The 19,055-nt window shown below is 40.2% G+C and overlaps 1 protein-coding gene across 1 annotated transcript; it reads left to right on the top strand.

Moving 5' to 3' along the window:
- Positions 1 to 1,552: 1,552 nt before the first annotated feature.
- Positions 1,553 to 15,504, top strand: katnal1 (katanin p60 subunit A-like 1). The gene is made up of 11 exons (XM_084361778.1): positions 1,553 to 1,663; positions 2,189 to 2,362; positions 5,244 to 5,404; positions 6,149 to 6,317; positions 6,414 to 6,541; positions 6,647 to 6,752; positions 10,703 to 10,861; positions 10,954 to 11,080; positions 11,269 to 11,403; positions 11,543 to 11,669; positions 13,784 to 15,504. Exons 1-11 carry the CDS (start codon positions 1,658 to 1,660, stop codon positions 13,980 to 13,982), a joined length of 1,491 nt encoding a protein of 496 aa, XP_084217904.1. The 5' UTR covers positions 1,553 to 1,657; the 3' UTR covers positions 13,983 to 15,504.
- The last annotated feature ends 3,551 nt before the right edge of the window (positions 15,505 to 19,055 follow it).

The following is a 19,055-nucleotide window of genomic DNA, read 5'->3' as shown; positions in this document are numbered from 1 at the left end:
TAACTGAGCTAACAAGCTACAAGTAGCTAAATAGAATACAGTTAGCAGTGTCTGGTGACATGTTGTCCCTATTTGTTGAAGTTCTTACATGTTGCACGCTGAACTTCATGCTTGATCCGTACATTCAGCCAACAAGGACAAGAAGACCTTCAAGTTGTCTGAAAAACATCGTACATTTATAATCCATTTACACTGGGTCAACTTGATTTGCTGGTGAAGATAATGAAACATGATTGAAAGCTCCAGAACAGCTCAAAGGGGACTTGCCATGAGCTTCATGGTTTGAAATATTTGGCGGGATTTTAGCGGCGACCAGCGGCCAAACTGTGCATAGCTGTAACCGTTATGAGACGTTCGCGAAATCCTGTAAAGTAGCAAACGCTCTTGTTCACAGTATGTGCTGCCAACTGGTCATGTTAACGTAGCAAAGAATGCAATTCCGTTAAGGAGATCAGGCTTCTTATGCATCAATAAAACAAATGTGATAGCAACACGTTGCTGCAGTAAAGACAGATTACAACAGCTGTCGTTCCGACCATAGACATACGTAGACGACGCATAGACAAATACAAGTAGAAGTGACAACTGTGGGTTTCCTGAATAAAAAGCACTAACGTTTACATTTAACTAATTTTGATGAATTGTTTTAATATTTAGTGATTTATATTCATTTAAGTACTAATAATGGCAATCACTGAGACAAAAAAATCTGCAAATCAAAATAAGACATCGCTGGCAGTGAGTCTGCTTTCTTTTCTTTTTGCAGTAAGTGATATACTCCATGACAGAAAATGATAGACATTTATTTTATTTTATTTTATACAATAACGTTTCATGGTAAAAGAAAAAATAAATAAATTTGCAGTAGGCTACTATTATAAATATGCACAATATATTGTGCAAGTCAGTTGTTTACAAGGACTAAGTGGTAAACTTCAAGATTAATTACTTATTTGTTCCTAGGGAAATTTAGTGGACATAAAGGCTGCCACATAAAACATACATACACTTGGTGCCATGTAAGGACCATACCAGTGTTACTACATGTCACTGTCTCCTGTCAGCTTGTTTAATTTAACTTTAAATATTGCAATAACTGACTTGCATAATATATAGTGCATATTTATAATGGTAGCCTACTGCAACTTTACTTCACCATGAAATATTATTATTATACATAATATAATAAGTGTATAATTTTCTGTCATGGAGTATATCACTCACTGCCAGTTGCAGTGTCTTATTTTGATTTGCAGACATTGCAAAACCACAATGATTGCCATTATTAGTACTTAAATGAATATAAATCACTGAATATAATAACAATTCATCAAAATTAATCAAATGTAAACGTCAGTGCTTTTTATTGAGAAAACCCACAGTTTTCACATCTACTTGTATTTGTTTACAGGGCAGACCCGCCACATCCAATATGGTGGACGCGCTGACGTACCGCGGCAACAATGCGGCGTCAACGTTTATGTCTATGGTCCCGACCGTCACGTAGCAGGATTGTCATTTTTACCAGCTCGCCGCGAATGCAGCACAGTAATCGAGCCGCCTGTATTCCTCACACGGCGTCTCTCTGCGGCCATGGTAACACTTTCCTCAATACAGGACCTCTGATTCAAACTAACAGCACAAACAAGTGCTTTTCATGCAGGTATGACTATCATTTCCACGCTTTATTCGCTGTTAAAGAATATAACTGAGCTTGTGGCTCGGCTGCTATTGTCTTCATGCACATTTAACACATGCTGGGAGGATTAAGGCGCGTTTACGTTATTTATTGCAACACGATTCGTATTGTTTTCTGTCTGTGGCCTAGCGGCAAGCTAGCAAGGCTAACGTCGACAAGATGACAGCGTGGGCAAGAAAATTAGTTGATTTAAACAAGGGCTTGATTTAACAGTCAGGTGCACTGTCTGCGACCAATCTAAAATCACAGAGTCTGACATTAGCTAGCGTAACCGACATGGCTTTTACCGGGTATAGTGCAATATCTGATAGATAACTGACTTCCACAGAGCTGCACCGTCCTGTAATGACTAACCTAGGTCTTACAATATAATAACATGGCTTTGACCTAGTTTAAAACGTTGTAGTTAACTAGCCGACATTAACAGTGCTTCTGTCCTCAGTCATTGTGGTTTACGTTAGCTTGCTTGTTGTCTCTCTCACCGTACAGCTGCTATTCGCCATGAATCTGGCAGAGATATGTGACAACGCCAAGAAGGGCCGCGAGTATGCTCTGCTGGGGAACTACGACTCCTCCGTTGTGTACTACCAGGGCGTCATTCAGCAGATCCATAAGCACTGTCAGTCCCTCAGAGACCCTGCACTCAAAGTCAAGTGGCAACAGGTGAGTCCCCCCTCCCCCACCCACACACACCTGATCATACCATTCATACAGCAGGGATCAAACCTTCATACCCAGGGGCGCAACTACCTACTTTCTGAGGGGTATGCAGACATATTATAGGCGCCCCCCCCCCCCCCCCCCCCCCCCCCCCCCCCCACCCCCACCACCACCACCACCCTTTTTTTCTATTTTCTTCAATGTTTCACACACTTTTATTTTTCATATTTCAGCAGGTGATCAGCAACAACAAAAAACAATGTAATAACATGTAGCAGTGGGTCTGTATTGCAAATATGACATTATGGCATCTAAACAACAGTTTTTATATGTTTCAGTGTTACCACTACATTGTTACATGGCGTGCCCTTGCACTCGCCCATTTATCAAGAATGGCATCAAATGAAATAGACCGTGCCACACTGTTTTCAATTGAGATCACTGCTAATTGGGTCAGGCGATCATTGCTCATACTCGAACGAAGGTATGTTTTGATAAGCTTCAGCTTACTCTTTTGAAAGGTAACACTCTGAAGTTTTTCCCCAAACTGAAATAATCACTGTAAGTGCTACTACCATTGAGTAATCTAAGTTGGAACACACTGAAGTAGAATGTTTTTATTCTCGCCTGAATTTTTTTTTTGCAATCAGATGCCTGCTCCTCCTCCTCGTCCTCCTCCTCCTCTTCCTCCTCCTCCTCCTCCTTCCCATCATTATTCATACCTTTCATACATTTCCAAATGTTTTTAAATTAACTCAATAATATCTCATAAGAAACAAATCTCTATCTGTCACTAAATGAAATCATATTCCTGGCATCTAAATACTAAGTAACGTTTTGAAAGAATAAAGAACGTGTTTCAGTATCAGATCCTTCCTCCTCTCCTGTCTCTGCTGTCCTCCTGCTGTGAGCCTGCACGTTAGAGGGAGGGGCTGCTTGTCTCAGTCAGCAGCGGTATACGAGAGTTTGCAAGGTATTAGATTTGTGACAAACTATAGGATTAACGATTAGATGACACACAGACAGCTTTCTTTTTAGCTTGTTTAACGTTAGCTGCTCTGCCCCGTGCTGCGACTGTGAATGCGGAGACGGAGCAGATTAAAATATCGTGCTCTACATGTTCACGTTAATGCATGTTGAACAGGTGTACTGATAAAGTTTTGGTAAAGGTTTTATTACACTTTACTAAATAGGAGCATTGACAGGAGCATCACTACAAACATGTTCCTTTATTTTTCTTGACATGATCTGTAATCAGTACACAGTTGCAACAAGACAACAGTAACCTGTCGTTTTACTAGTAGTAGCTTTAGCTAACCTGAATATTTACAAGCCTCCTCTTGATACACTGACATAACTTACCCACTGTCTTTCAACCACTTAGAAAAACTTTTTTTCATTCCCTCAAAATCTTTATCCTTCTCCCTCTTTCTGTTTTGTGCCCCCTAGAGCATTCTCTTCTGCCTCTCCATCTCTGCCCCCCGTCTGTCATGTAAACAACACGATTCAAAATGGGGAAAAAAAAAAAAAAAAACGCGCTCCAGCGCGTGCTCGAGGGGGCGCGCACTGGAACGGCTATAGTGTGTTGTGTGTGGGAGGGGGCGTGAGGAGGGGAGGTGAGGGAGCGGAGGGGCGCCTAATGACATGCCTCTCTGTTACTGATCATATCATTGATTTACACATGCACAAACAGCTGTTAAATACATAAAATGCCGACTCAAATTTTTTTTCCCCCCATCGCTTTGGCGCCCCCTCTAGCGCGGCGCCCCTATGCGCCGCATATAGTGCATACCCACTTTTTGCGCCACTGTTCATACCTATAACTGCAGGTCAGCACTACACATGCTAGTCAATCAATATATGAGAACCAAACACTTTCCTTTCCCTTTTATTTTTTAAAAAAGAAAAAAAATATTGTTCCTTTTTCAATTTCGATGTCTCTGTTGACAGTTTGATCAGCCACAACATTAGAAGTACTAATAGGTGAAGTGCATAACATTGATTATCTTCCTACAATGCAGTGTTCTGCTGGGAAGCCAAGGGTCCTGGTGTTTTCCAGATGCAAATCTTCAAGCATCTGTTGGGCGTGCTGGAACAGGTCCGATCCATGGATATCCCACAATAGATCGGACTTGACTCTGACCTGTTGGGACATAGGACCTCTGTGTGGGCTTGCACGAGAGCATTGGTGATGGTGGATCCTATGAGTCCTGTTGGCTATGATTTTGGTCCTCCATGGATCAGACTTGTTCCGGCACATTTTGGCAGATGCTTGATTGAATTCAGATCTGGGAAAGTTCGAGGCCAGCTCGACACCTTGAGCTCTTTGTCACGTTCCTCGGGGCTGCTCCTAAGCTGTTTTTGCAGTGTGGCAGGGCACATTGTCCTGCTGCGGTGGCCACTAATCTCCGGGAGTGCCGTTGCCATGTGGGGGTGTATACTTGGTCTGCAACAATATTTGGGTGGCTGATTTGTGTCAAGTGAAATCTGCATGAATGCTCACTCCACCTTTTAGTCCTGTTAATGTTGTGGCAGGTCGGTGTATTCTTCCACGGTTTGATCAGTTACGTTTTCCATGATCTGTTTATTTGGTAACCTCTTCCGTTTGTCCCCTCCCGCCTGTCCATTTCTTATTTTCTCTAAATGGTTTTGGTGACACGTATTATTTTTTTTTTATTCATTGTTTTTTATTCATTGCTGGCATTTTTATATTTATTATCCATTGACCTCTGTCTTTATAACCTAAATAAACATTAACACCTTACTCCAAACCTTGCTTTTTTTAACCACAGCATCTTTACACATCAAGTCCTGTATTTTAATTAGAGTGTTCTCTGTGATGCCATGCTGACACAGCACTCTCCTTCTTCTTGTTTGCAACCAGGTCAGGCAGGAACTGACTGAAGAGTATGAGCAGGTCAAAGACATCATGGGAACCCTCGAGAGCTTCAAGTCAGAGAAGCCAGTTGACATCCTAGCCCCTCAGTCTGAGGAGAGACCTGAAGATCCAGCAGTGTGGCCTCCTCCCATCCCTGCAGAACACAGGTGTGTGTGTTTGTGTGTGTGTGTGTGTGTGTGTGTGTGTGTGTGTGTGTGTGTGTGTGTGTGTGTGGAAGTAACATCTTTGATCCAAATGCGGGTCTACCATTATGAATAAAGCTTCATCAAGCTGTTCGTCCTGTCAGTTGAAACATACAGGGGAAGTTTTCAGTGTGTGTGCTTGCAAAAACGAAATTTAGCTGAAGTAATAGTGCAGGTAACATTTATACTGAGTGGGTCGCACTATGTTTTTAAGAGACTGGGGAATCTAATGATATAATAAATTGTAATAAACAATACAAATACACAGATTCCTGTATTTTATGTGACAGTTACATGAATGAAAATGAACTAGGATCCTTAACATCATCAACATCTTAGCCTGTGCACGGGTTATTCCAGTATGATTTCTTTATTTCACTTGCTGAGGGGCCACCTATGATCCAGGGGACTTCTTGACATTCTGTCAGAACTCATTACTGATAGTACCCACAAAGTCTGCGGAACAAAACGGCTCTATAAGGAAGCACTTTGAAGTACAAAGAGACATATTTTGCATTATCAGTTTTATCTCTAGCAGCACGCAGTGTGACTCACTATCTGGTCATTAAAGGGGACATCAACCTCCACAGAGAGTGTGGGAATGTTGGCACACAATGTTAGTACTATTATCTCCCCACTGAAAATGATTTAAGATGTTTCTGTCTGCAGTTATGTCCTACTATTACCTCTTTGTGTGTGTGTGTGTAGGAATCCTGTTGCAGTAAAGCGCCCCAACAGTGCAGTGAAACAGCAGAGGAAGGAGTCCCCCGGTCTGCAGCATCGAGGGGCAGGGCCAGGAAGCCGCGGCCAGGCCAACCCTAAAGCTGACCGGCCGGGATTCAGAGATGCCCGAGGCACAAAGGCCAAAGACGATAAGGTCAGACTACAGCAGTTTGATTTGATTGTTGGACGGATAGAACTTAAAAAAGCCTTCTGTGCTTTTAATCCCCTTTGCTTCTTTTTCCTTTATCAGGGAAAGAAAGGGGCTGGAGACGGAGCAGGGGATGTAGAGCAGAAGAAGTTTGACAGCACAGGATATGACAGCGACCTGGTGGACTCACTGGAGAGAGATATTGTGTCCCGTAACCCAAACGTTCACTGGTACGGTAGCATATACAGAGTCTTACATACTCCTTTATTATACGTTTTGCTGCGGGGGAAGTTTGTATCACAGCACTGTGACCTAATTCTTTGGATGCACTGTAGGGAGGACATTGCTGATCTGGAAGATGCAAAGAAGCTGCTGAGAGAAGCAGTGGTTTTGCCCATGTGGATGCCTGACTTCTTTAAGGGCATTCGTCGCCCCTGGAAGGTACAAATACACACACACACTCACTTACATACTCTCTGAGCTGTATGCATTACTTGTTTTTTTAAATGACACAGAACTCACAGAGATAAACAGAGAAAAAAAGGGTAAAGTAATGTATGAAATCATGTGTAAACATGCTAATACAGTATAGGGTATGATATGAGGAAACACATACTTTCTCTGTTACCTCAATAATAATTAAGTGATTCATTTATCGTTGTTCTACTTTGATGGGTTTTTTTCACAAAGGTGAGAATTTCCATATTACACTGACTTACGTCACAGCTGTGCCTTCATCTAATCTAAGTAACAGATACCAAGACGGCATCAGTGTCATCATAAATGTTAATGTATGTAGCCTTTCACAGGCAGGGTGCTCCACAGGGCTGGGAGTTGATAAGATTTGATTGATGCCAATGCCATAACCAACTCTGCTTATCATTCTGATTCTTTATTGATTCCCTTGTTGATTCCTCATTTAAATTTTTCTGCGTGGAAGTCTACACAGGCTTTCAGCTCCAACATAACTGTTTTATTATAATCTCTGAGTCTGAACAAACTGATAGATGAGTTGAGCTGGCTGTAGCCTGGGTGAGCCTAAGCAGTTCAGCAACGCAGCCGTCACTCACTGCTCACGCAGGATATGTGTCTCAGCCTTGAGAGCTAATTGTTGCAACGGTCTGTCATAATTTGAAATGGATAAAATGAGAGAATATTTGAACAGCATTCCTTTTCATTCAGGTTTTCTTATTCAAAGAAAAAACCTGTGAGGCCACAATATTCAGCCTTGGTAATGAACATGCTACTCGTTTAGGAAGCCACAGCACTCATGCGTGCGATTGTCAAATACATGACATTCCTGGAATATAAGCCCATGTTGCATAGAAAGGTGTTGCAGCATATTGCTGGTGTTTCTACCCTTACCTGACATATTAACTAACATTATAACTGACACTGATGTGATCATTCTTCATGAAATAAAGCCACGCTTTGGACTATTTCTTCCTCTCCACCATGCCCCCTCTTGTTCCAAGCTTCCAGCAGTGAAGACGCAGCAGTTGACGACATTTTTTGCAATTATTAACTGTCAGAAAAATGTGAGAAAAGGACTTGAGAAGCTTGGAGGAATATGATTCTGATTGATCAGACAATTTGGAGCCAGTTCTCAGCTAGAACAGGCTGTCAGCTCCCATCCTGAGTGTTCCAGGTGTAAATATTGAGAAAAATATCCTCCGGCTTCTAACATGAATTTCGCCCGGTTTTTAATTGTTCTGCTATGACAACAGTAAATAATGAATGAATTGTGTGCATTTTAGTGTACATTTTAAGATCCATCTTAACTTCACACATTTGAACCTGGTACAACAGCTGGCTGTTCTTTCACAACCTGGTTTGTACATCTTTTTAAAATTCAAGCACTCCCCCATCAGGTCGATCGCCTTGGTGCAGTTTGTGCATTATACCTACCTTTCTGTGGCTCATATTCAAAGCCATTTTAATATATTTTTATTGGCCAGCAAGCCAATTTAAACAATGGATTATGTTAAAAATCAAGCATTTTTCAAGAAGTATACTTGAATTTAAGCATATTCTAACTCTGTAAACAAAACAGTTAAAATTAAGCATTCTCCAAACTTTGTACAAACCCTGTAGTGTAAATGTTTATGTGTTAGATGCATCTTTCTAACATTTTCCTCGTGTCTGCGCAGTCATGCTGCCTGTCAGCATCTATGTACATGACTCTACTGAATAGTCAGTAAGTTTTCTTCTGTAGCAGCCTCGGTTGAACTTGATCATGTGAAGCCTCTTCCCCTCAGGCTGGCCATGTGAGGGTCAAGTTTTTAGAGCAGCACAGTGACTTTCATTTGTGGGAAAAATGCACGCATAATTGAACTCTTCAGTTAGACAGCAGCAAAATTAAAGATTAATACATTAGTTATCGCAAAAATTAATTTTAAGTTCATCACTGATGTGTTGGCACTCGCGTAGGCTGAAGGTATTTGATTCATCACAGTTGACATTTATTACAGAGGTCTGTGCAGCTCTGTTTTGTCAATCCTTCCCTGTAGGATTCTGACTATTCCTGAATATAAACTGCAGGTGAGCCATCCCACCGCCACCTGCCCCTGCTGAGATTATGATCAATCCTGCCTGCATCAGTTTTATTTTGAAAGTCTTTCTGCCCCATCCTGCAGGGATATAAAACCCATTAACCCGTATGGATTCTGTCACAGTAGGGACTACAAGTACATTCAAATGTTTGCGGGTCGTGTGATTTATGCAATCTCCATAGCAACAGACAGAAACCAGATGCAGAAATGTCAGACATCACAGCGGCTGTGACAGTTTACAGAAGAGATTTGCATCAAAGAAGACAGCTTTGTTCAGTAGTCTTGACATTTAAACATAGGATGTAACAGATTATACAAAAATGAGAACATTTTGTCTGGTTGTATTGGGGTACAGTGGAAGACGATTCATTGAGATGCACGGTCAATAATAACAGCCTCTCATATTGTCATAAATCTGAACACCAGCATTATCTTGAGTCCACAACGGTTGTGGTCTAGTCCCTTAATCTTGTTTCTTTCCTCTAATTAAGTGCAGCTCTGACTTTTACAGAAACCCATTGATTAAACAGCTGCAAAGCCAGTTTTTGGATTTAGCTCTCTGTCCAGGTTCCATGAAACCTCAAACATAATCATCACATTCTTCGCAGGACATTCAGGCACGATATTTCAGTGTTTCCTTATATTTACCACTTACATTTGGAGTGACATGGTCCTGGCCAGTTGTATATCATATTTCATTAATGAAAAAGTGACATCATGAATCCTTAAACAGACTTACTCTCTTACATAGTCTCTTTCTTGCTCTCTGTACACGTAGATTTCACAGTAAAGAAATATTTTACTGCTGGAAAGATCGCCCTTGCATAGAATTGTGCTGTCTTGAAAAAACAGGGCTTTTGATTGACATGATTTTGTCTGTACACCATTTAAAAACAAACTATTGAAAGTCTTGATTTAAAAAAAAGGCAGGTTTAATATTGGAAAAGTTTCCCTTTTATCAGGTAACTCAGGGTACTGATTATGCACAAAAAAGGGGGGGAGATGATGTCCACGTTGTTTTTTATATGCAATGCACTGTATGTTTTGAGTATTCTAAAATGAAAAGGGAGGATAATTGTAGCTGGTGAGCCTGATCACATCTGCAGTTAGTGATGGAGCGGATGCACTCTCGTTTAGCTGTTTTCTCCTGTTTATCAGCACCGTGGATCTAAATGCTTTGCTTCCTTACTTGTTTGTCTATAATGGATGTGAATGACGTCCAGAGTCTGCAGTTATTCATTCCTAAAAATAAAAAATAATTGCTCTTCCACTCTGAAAGCCTGCTCAGGCTCTGATTCATTTATGAAAGATGACGTACGTGGGTTCAAATGCAGAGGATTGCCAATAAAATCGCTGTTGTCCAGCATTGTCAAAAGACTCACTGTTCCCACTGGTGAATATTCTGTTTCTGTCAATGAACTCACTTATTTTTTTAATGCATTCATCTTCACATGGCCTGGTTCCAGACCTCTGAATGACTGCAGACATCTCCAAGTTTGATCAGCGATTGAATTAGAATGAATAGTGAATGAATGAAGAGAAAACAAAATGACAGTTTAGTCTGATTAAAACATGATTAGAACATAATTCCCAAAGCACCTGAAGTTTGTAACATCTTTTGTGTTACTGTACATGAAATAATTTGCTTAGAATGAACTCATGTACATACATCACCCTACACCCAAGTAAGAAAACCAAAAGAAAAACACAACTTTGACTGGAATCTTCCTGGTCATTGATGACTAGCTTATAGTGAGAAGCTAGGTGCTAGGCTAAGCGCTAGGTGCTACATGTGTTTGTGTATCTTAGGTTTTAACAGTGTGCAACATTTTGTCTCAGGGTGTGTTAATGGTCGGCCCTCCTGGGACGGGGAAGACCATGTTAGCCAAAGCTGTGGCCACAGAATGCGGGACTACTTTCTTCAACGTGTCCTCCTCCACCCTCACCTCCAAATACAGGGGCGAGTCAGAAAAACTTGTTCGTCTGCTGTTTGAAATGGTAAGTCTGTGAGCACGTATGGAGGCTGTTTAAGATTTTAATTTTTGTTAAATGGCAGTGACAAAGTGTCTTAAACTGTTCATTTTCCACAGGCCAGGTTTTATGCACCAACAACCATCTTCATAGATGAGATTGACTCCATCTGTGGCAGAAGAGGAACATCAGATGAACATGAAGCCAGCCGCAGGGTCAAATCAGAACTTCTGGTTCAGATGGATGGTAAGTGGATATAGTATAGTAGTGTTGAGGTGAAGCTGTGACAGGGTACACACTAGGGTTAGAAAAAAGTATGAAACAAAACAAAATCTGAATATTATCCTAGATAGATACCATGATTATATGTCGTGGCGCAGTAATACGCAGTTTTTAGTTTAATGTTGTTGTTGCTGTGTGTGTCTTATGACCAGGTGTCGGGGGAGCTCTGGAAAATGATGACCCCTCGAAGATGGTGATGGTCCTCGCTGCCACCAACTTCCCCTGGGACATCGACGAGGCGCTGCGACGACGGCTGGAGAAGCGGATCTACATCCCGTTGCCCACAGGTGTCTCCATCCCCCACAACAAACTAAAGCAGCGGTCCCTGTAGTGGTCTAATCGAGAGGCTGCACACAGCGATCCCAAACCTCATATGTGATTATGTTTTTTGTTTGTGTGTGTGTGTGTGTGTGTGTGTGTGTGTAGCTGTGGGTCGTGTAGAGCTTCTAAAGATCAACCTGAGGGAGGTGGAGGTGGCTGCTGACGTGGACCTGGACCTCATCGCTGAGAAGATTGAGGGTTACTCTGGAGCAGACATCACCAACGTCTGCAGGTGTGTGTGGTAGTGTGTGTTCAAAATGACACATTCATGATCAGTTCATCCTTCATCCCCTTTATGGTAAAACCAAGCAACATGATATCACATACACAGAAAAGCATCTCTAAAATTGAAACTGAAATGATTACAACACATTAATGTTGGAGAAAATCCCAAATAATGTAACAGATGACAAAACCTGTAAAAATCTGGAGTATCATAAATTGTACAATTCCAAAAATCACCTTTTTAAAGCAACATAGCACTCACTAGACAGCCTTGGGTTGTGTAAAATGATTCACAGCATATCATGACATGTTCAGAGATATAGAGAAACATACATAGTGAACTAAAGAGGACTGTCTCAGTGAGTGTGGTGCATGTTCATTCATTGACAGAAGTGGAATATAACTAAGCAGTTAGACTTCTACTTTGCTGCAGTTTGGAGGCAAATATTTTCCGAGTTACATTTGTTAGAAAGCTTTAGTTGCTTTAGAGTTTTAATACTAAATGCAATCAACTAATAAGTTATGATGTATTATAGATTAAGCTGCCTGGGGCGCCTATTAGCTCAGTTGGTAGAGCAGGCGTCCCATGCAGAGGCTTTTTCCTTGCTGCAGCAGCCCCGGGTTCAAGTCCCCATATGGGGTCCTTTGCTGCGTGTCACCCCCCCCCTCTCACCCTGTTTCCTGTCATCTCTGAAGCTGTCCTTTCAATAAAGCCATACAAAGGCCAAATAAATAAAATAATAATAGATGAAGCTGCCTGAAAACTAATAACTGATAATACATTCCTGTGTCATAATCATAATTACTAGAAACCATTTTACAATGGAATCACAGCAGCCGTGACACCCATTCGCATGTTCATGTTCTGACCCATGACTACTCAGTAGTCATTACTACATTACAATGAGACCACATCTCCAAACTCTGCACCTGTAAGAACCTGACAGACAGACAGACAGACAGACAAATCAACACCTGGCACAGTGCTGAAAACGGTACAGAAGGTGTCTCCGGGACCACATTATGCCATGATGACACACAGACACACTCACAAGGTGATAACATTACCAGCTGCTGCAGCTGTTTTTTAATATTCTTAAATGGACCATTGTGGATAATGAACACTTTCACTTTAGGCACTTTATGCCTGATGATTATATTTCTGTACTTGTTCTTAAGTAGCATTTTGAATGCAGGACTCCACTTTCCCTCATTGTGCTCTTATTCTCAGTCTACTCTTCAGTTTCAGTCTAAGTTTCATTGATAAAGTTAATTTCAAATTATTGTTTGTAATTGATGTTTTTCATAATTTCTTTTCTCAACATTATTTCCGTGATAATGAGCTTCAGAATTTTATCTTCCATTGTGAAGTGCTTTATCGAGTCTCTTTCAAGATGAGTTCAGACGTTTGATAATGATGTTTTACATGAACAATATATGTGATGAATTAATGGTGCAGGCACCTATATAACGGTGGAGCAGGCAGAAGTGTTAATTAAGTTATACTGTCTATTACTAAAAAGCTCTCGATCTGTTTGTATGCCTATACATTTTATCACTACACTCGCAGAGTAACACAAATGTCCACTCAATCAATCACAAAACAATAAACTAATGTATTATACACATACAAAGTCTAATGACAAAATGATCATTCGATTGTCAGATCAGTCGTACGTACTCTTTTTGTTTCCTTGGAGCTGTCTCTTACTCAGTCAGGTTTGTTTGGGCCCCGTTGACTTACATATGCACTGATCATTGGAATATGTTTATATGCTGAGCATTACTTCTAGTCGCTGATTGATAGTTGTTTTCAACACTTCTCCTTCACATCCTGTCCTTGTCCTCCTGGTGCTTTCTGCCATAGCTCCTCTGGGAACGATAGGTATTTCATGTTCTCCCTCTCATCTCCGGCTTGCATTGTTTCGTTGTCCTTGGATGTGTGTGTCGGTATCATCCACACACAGCCTGTGTGGCCTGCAGGATTACACCCAGATGTGGCTCAGTGATCACAGCCTAGACTCCATCAAGTAAAACTTGAGTTGGAATCAAAACCAGCAGAAATATTATAAAATACTAAAAGCCCCGCCCCCTCTTCTACTGTCTTTACATGTACTTTAGAGATGCGTCCATGATGGCGATGCGTCGTCGAATCCAAGGCCTGAGCCCCGAGGAGATCCGAGCTCTCTCCAAAGACGAGCTGCAGATGCCTGTGACCATGGAGGACTTCACCCTCACGCTAAAGAAGATCTCTAAGTCTGTCTCCGCAGCCGACCTGGAAAAATACGAAGCGTGGATGGCTGAGTTTGGGTCAGTATAGAGACGTTACCATTTTAGACCCAGAGGGACCAGAACCTTGAAAGGAGCTGCTTTGAAAATGATGAAAGCCTTGAAGGAGGGACTCGGGAGTGTGTTTCACGGAGATGAGTGAACTCTAGTGTGTGAACCCGGCAGCACATCAGGGATTCAGATTATACAGGGGCTGAGGTTCACATCAGAAGACTGGTGCCTTTGAGAGAGCTTGGTGTGAACTTACAGTGGCTTCACGGCTGCCCTTTCACATATTCTTCCCTCGTTGTGGCTCCAACACAATCGTCCGTGTAGAGACTATCAATCATCCAGCTGCAGACTGACTTAAAGAATCTGAGGATGCTCTCACATCTTCTCACCTTCTCATGTAAAGAGTAGCTGAATAGACCCAGGGAATGCACACTAGTTTTACTCATGTTAGGCCTCTTGCAAGATCATTTTTGTACTCTTATCTTAAACTCCTTTTGCTTTGTTCCAGGTCAGATTCACTAAGCAAATTGGTCATTTCGACCTTACAAGAATGTCATGACATGTGATAATCAAAGTCCCTAAAATTGTCCCTGTTTCGCTCCATTTTTGGCAAGTTTCCTTCAAAGAGTAGGAAGAAGAATTTCACACCACTAAGCTTGACATCCTACTGTCAGAAATCAGCAGTCAAAAAAAAAACCCATAGCTTTAAACAAGCTTTAGAACAAACTGGACAAAAATATCTTAATACAGCCGGCAGTAACGTGTTAATGTTAAAGAGGCATTAAGACATGTTAGACCTGCTTAAACACTGTGAGGCAGCTGTCGGACTGAGAGAATTATCCAAACAAACAGGTTGCTATGCCGAAATATGCCAGTAGAACTGTTGAACCTCTCCTTCCCCTTTTCCACCAAACTAGCTTTTGTTCTTAAACCAGCTCTGTTCAAGATTCTTGTTGGCAAAGATGCCTCATCAGTGAATGAGCAACAACCTGTAGAGTATGACACGCTTCGGTTCGCACTTCAGGTGAAAGAAAACCTACTTTTTTTTTAACGTTCGAGCTGAACCAAACTTTGCTAGTTCCAAACCAGTATGTTTTTGATGGTTCACTTAAATGCCCAGAACAGAACCAGTTCAGTGTTGGTGGAAAAGCCCCCCTGCTAATTCATTCAGATTATAATTCTGACTTTCTGTACTGACAGGGTAGGACCGCTTGTCCACTTCTTTAGAGAAATGACTCAAAAATTGTTTTCTTAAGTCACTAGTAGGTGCCACTTAAGAACAAATCTTTTTTTGTGCTTGTGATTCTTGCAAGAGGCCCATGGTCTTAAAGAACTGTGTTTGAGCACTTTTAATGTACTTACTACTGACTGAACACACTTGAAGAAACACAACGTCTGTGTTATGTAGTGACTGATTATGTGTTTGTATTTTTTTCTTGGTTTTTAATATTGTTTTTGTTTTTCAGTTTTAGTTCAGTTGGACCCATGGATTGTTTATGTAACGGTACAGTAAATGTTTGCCTACTCGGTGGTTCCTGTATTTATTAAATCTGTTAAATTGATCACCCTAAACTGAATCGGATTATGTCTCGCATTCAAGGAGCATAAGCAGATTGTAGACAGTCGGTCCACCTGGAACTCATCAGCCTTAATCTAGTAGTAACCCAAAATAAAATTATGAACATGAAAATGAAAATGATCATAATATGTCTCCTTTAAGTGCTTAGGACGAGTGATAAACCACTAAAAGCTCCATTCACTGCGGACCACAAGTTCTTGGTAGTATTTGTTAATCACATCACAAAACCTGTGTTATAAACTTGTACCATTTTGCATTAAATCTTAACAACATTTTCCATGAACAAATCATTCATGATGCTGAGGCTATAGAAACGTGGTATGAAAGTTCATCCAACTCAACATCCACTTGCGAGCCTTATTGGTGCTATGGATGACATTATAATGGTCACTGAACCTGCACATCAGCAGATCCAACTGAGCAAACTCCATGTGACAGGGTCACACGCTCAGGAAAAAGCCAGTAAATTGACCTTGAGTTGGGACTATGGAAATCTTGTTTGATAAATTAAACCTACACACCACACTGCTCCACTGATTTAAGAAGCAAAACATCAAACAAACTTCTCTCCATGTGTTCAGATCTGTCGCAGAGACATTTACAATGAAATGATATGGAACGATGTGTCTGTGTATAATTGGAACAGATTGAACCGGCATCATAACGTCCATGAACATGTTGTATCATCCTGACTGTACATAACGGCTGTGACCTGTATTGTGTCGGGGCAGTGATACAGTATTGAACAGAATACACTGTGGCCCCTTAACTTTCTTAATAAATGTCATTGTAAAGATTTGGTGAGATCTGTCATGTTGTTTGTTTTTCCTTTCTTCTGCAGCATTTGACATTTGAAATGTCTTCGCCCACTTATTACTCTTCAAATGTAGGGCAAGTTGTGCCAAGCACTCTTTCATGTGCTCCTACTCAAGTTAATAACCTTTCTTGGTTGTTTGATGAATCTGAAAGGGATTTTACTGCAGGTGACTTTATTGTCAAGCAGTCTTTGAATGCCCTAATTTTGCAACAATTGCACTCCATTGTGTTGTAATGCTTTTACAACGCAAAACACTTGACAAAACCCCTTAATGAAGCCTGATTCACCCCCATGATATTTCAGTCTGTCATCAGTTTTCCCATAAACCAGTGATTTTGTTGTCAGTGTTTAGCCAAGAAACAAAAATATTCACATATTTTGAAATAATTGTGCAGCGCAACAACTGACCTACAATAACACGCATCAATTCAGCCTGTGTATGATCCTGGTGTGCTCTGTCTGCTAGTGACAGAGCTTGTAGGATGTGATACATTTGTTTTTGGTTTGAAAGCAACAGTGCACAGCACAATGAAGCAAAGGGGCCTCAGGATGGTGGAGAAGGTGAGAGGGGTGGATGCTAGGTCTGAGTCTGTGTTGTGGGGGTTTTAATAAGTGATGGATGTGTTTTTTTACAGGTGCTTACAGTCTATGGAGACTTACCCCGCAGGGCCAGAGAGCCCTTGATAGGACGCCTGGTCATTGTGTATTGATTACCACTAGCTGCAAGGAATATACATGAGCCAACATCATTCAGTTTCTCTGTGTGGGATCAATAAAGTTGATCTTATCTTATAAATCAATCATAGCCTCTTTAAATACGAATTAGGCCTGTCTTTTGTGCGTAGATTGACAATATTTTTTCATGGGATTTTCCAGCTTAATGCAACACTTAGGACAGCTAGTGTTACTGTATATACAAAACGTTTTCATGAGTAGACCTGCTGCGTACTGAGTACTTCGTAATCAAAGAGTTTTGCATGTAAAACACACACTTTTTAACTTAAACTAAGTAAATGGGTCATCATGAGATAAGATAAGATAGAAGTTCCTGTGCCATAGAATAACAGTGCCTTAAGAATAAAAGACAAAAATACAAAGACTCATAATGAAAATGTTAATATGGAGTAAATGCCGACATCTGTGCCAAACAGAATAACATCAAAAATAAGATGAAATTTGGAAAATAAGTAAACTACAACAAAGCTAAAATAGAAAAGTTAGAAGTAAAAGGTTACATTGCACATGATAATGGGAATATTACACCTTATTGTAAAAGTAGTATTGTAAGGGATACAGAAAAGTAATATTGCACATGATATTTAAAGTAATAAGGTATATTGATATCGCTGTCTTAATTTCTAACAAGCCAGTCATCGATCAACTGCATCTATGATTGTCAATAGTCATTGAGAAGAGTCAGTGGTTCACATCCCATATCAGTGGTGGAAAGTAACTAAATACACGTATTCAGGCTCAAATTTAAAGGTACTTCTACTTTACTTTTTCAATTTTATGCTACTTTAAACATCTGCTCCACTACATTTAGAAGGGAAATGTTGCACTGCTGACATCACTTCACCTATCTGACAGCTGTATTTATAGCAGAATAGAAATAATGACATAATCCTATAACCACTTGATAAAATATCATGGATTGTTATAATATTGCATTGTTACAAATGTATAAAAACTAGCTCCCTCTCCATCAGATATACAACAGCAAAGTACTGCATGAGTACTTTTATTTCAGATATTATTCATATTTCTCCAACAATACTTTCGTACTACTATTACTATTAATATTATATATTCCTATTACAATAACTTCTATTAATTGACTCAATGATGGGATATAACTAAATACATTTACTCAAGTACTGTAGTTAATTACAATTTTGAGGTACTTGTACTTTACTTGAGTATTTCCATTCTCTGCTTCTTTATACTTCCATATTTAGGAGGCAAATATGGTGCTCTTTGCTCCACTACATTTATTTGATAACTGTAGTTACTAGTTACTTTGCAGATTACATGCTGCATCAGAGCCAAAGCACTACAGTTTTTAATTCATTTATTTTGTCAGCAATCGGATAAAAACACATCAGGAAGAATAGCCTACTGAATGCTGGATATGGTAATCTGTCAACAATACTGTATACATGTAAATAGAGCTTATGTATAATTTACTTTTACTTGTAGTTTTGATACTTAAACATGTAGTGCCAGGACATCACTTTTGATTCTTAAGTACTTTTAATATCAAATACTTTTAGACTTTCAAGCATGATGTTTGGGTATACTTTACAGCACTACTTTTACTTGAGTAGCATTCTGAATGCAGGAGTTTTATTTGTAATGGAGTATTTTCACACTGTGGTATTGCTGCTTTTACTGTAATGATCGGAATACCTCTTCTACTACTGTCTACAATACAACTATGAGCTATGTCCAGCAGTTAAACTCCTGAACTGAAAAATATTCAACCCACATATTCATAGGGTCGTAATCTTCCAATGAGGAAGAAGTGGATGTTACCTTAATTTGGAGATTTTTAAGAGGTATTTTTTTAGGAAAAACAAAAACAAATTTAACAACATTTAATCTGCATGCAACTGTTGATCCATTTTGTGTTTTTAAACTTTCATTTTTTGATCCTTCTGGCTGCATTAATGCATATTGAGTACATTTTGGCAAGGTGTTTGTTTTTCTTTTTTTTC

This window comes from Pagrus pagrus, assembly GCF_965226575.1.
Source record: "Pagrus pagrus genome assembly, chromosome: 9".
Classification (NCBI taxonomy): domain Eukaryota; kingdom Metazoa; phylum Chordata; class Actinopteri; order Spariformes; family Sparidae; genus Pagrus; species Pagrus pagrus.
The sequence above is the reverse complement of the archived record's forward strand: the minus strand, read 5'-3'. Positions and strand labels throughout refer to the sequence as shown.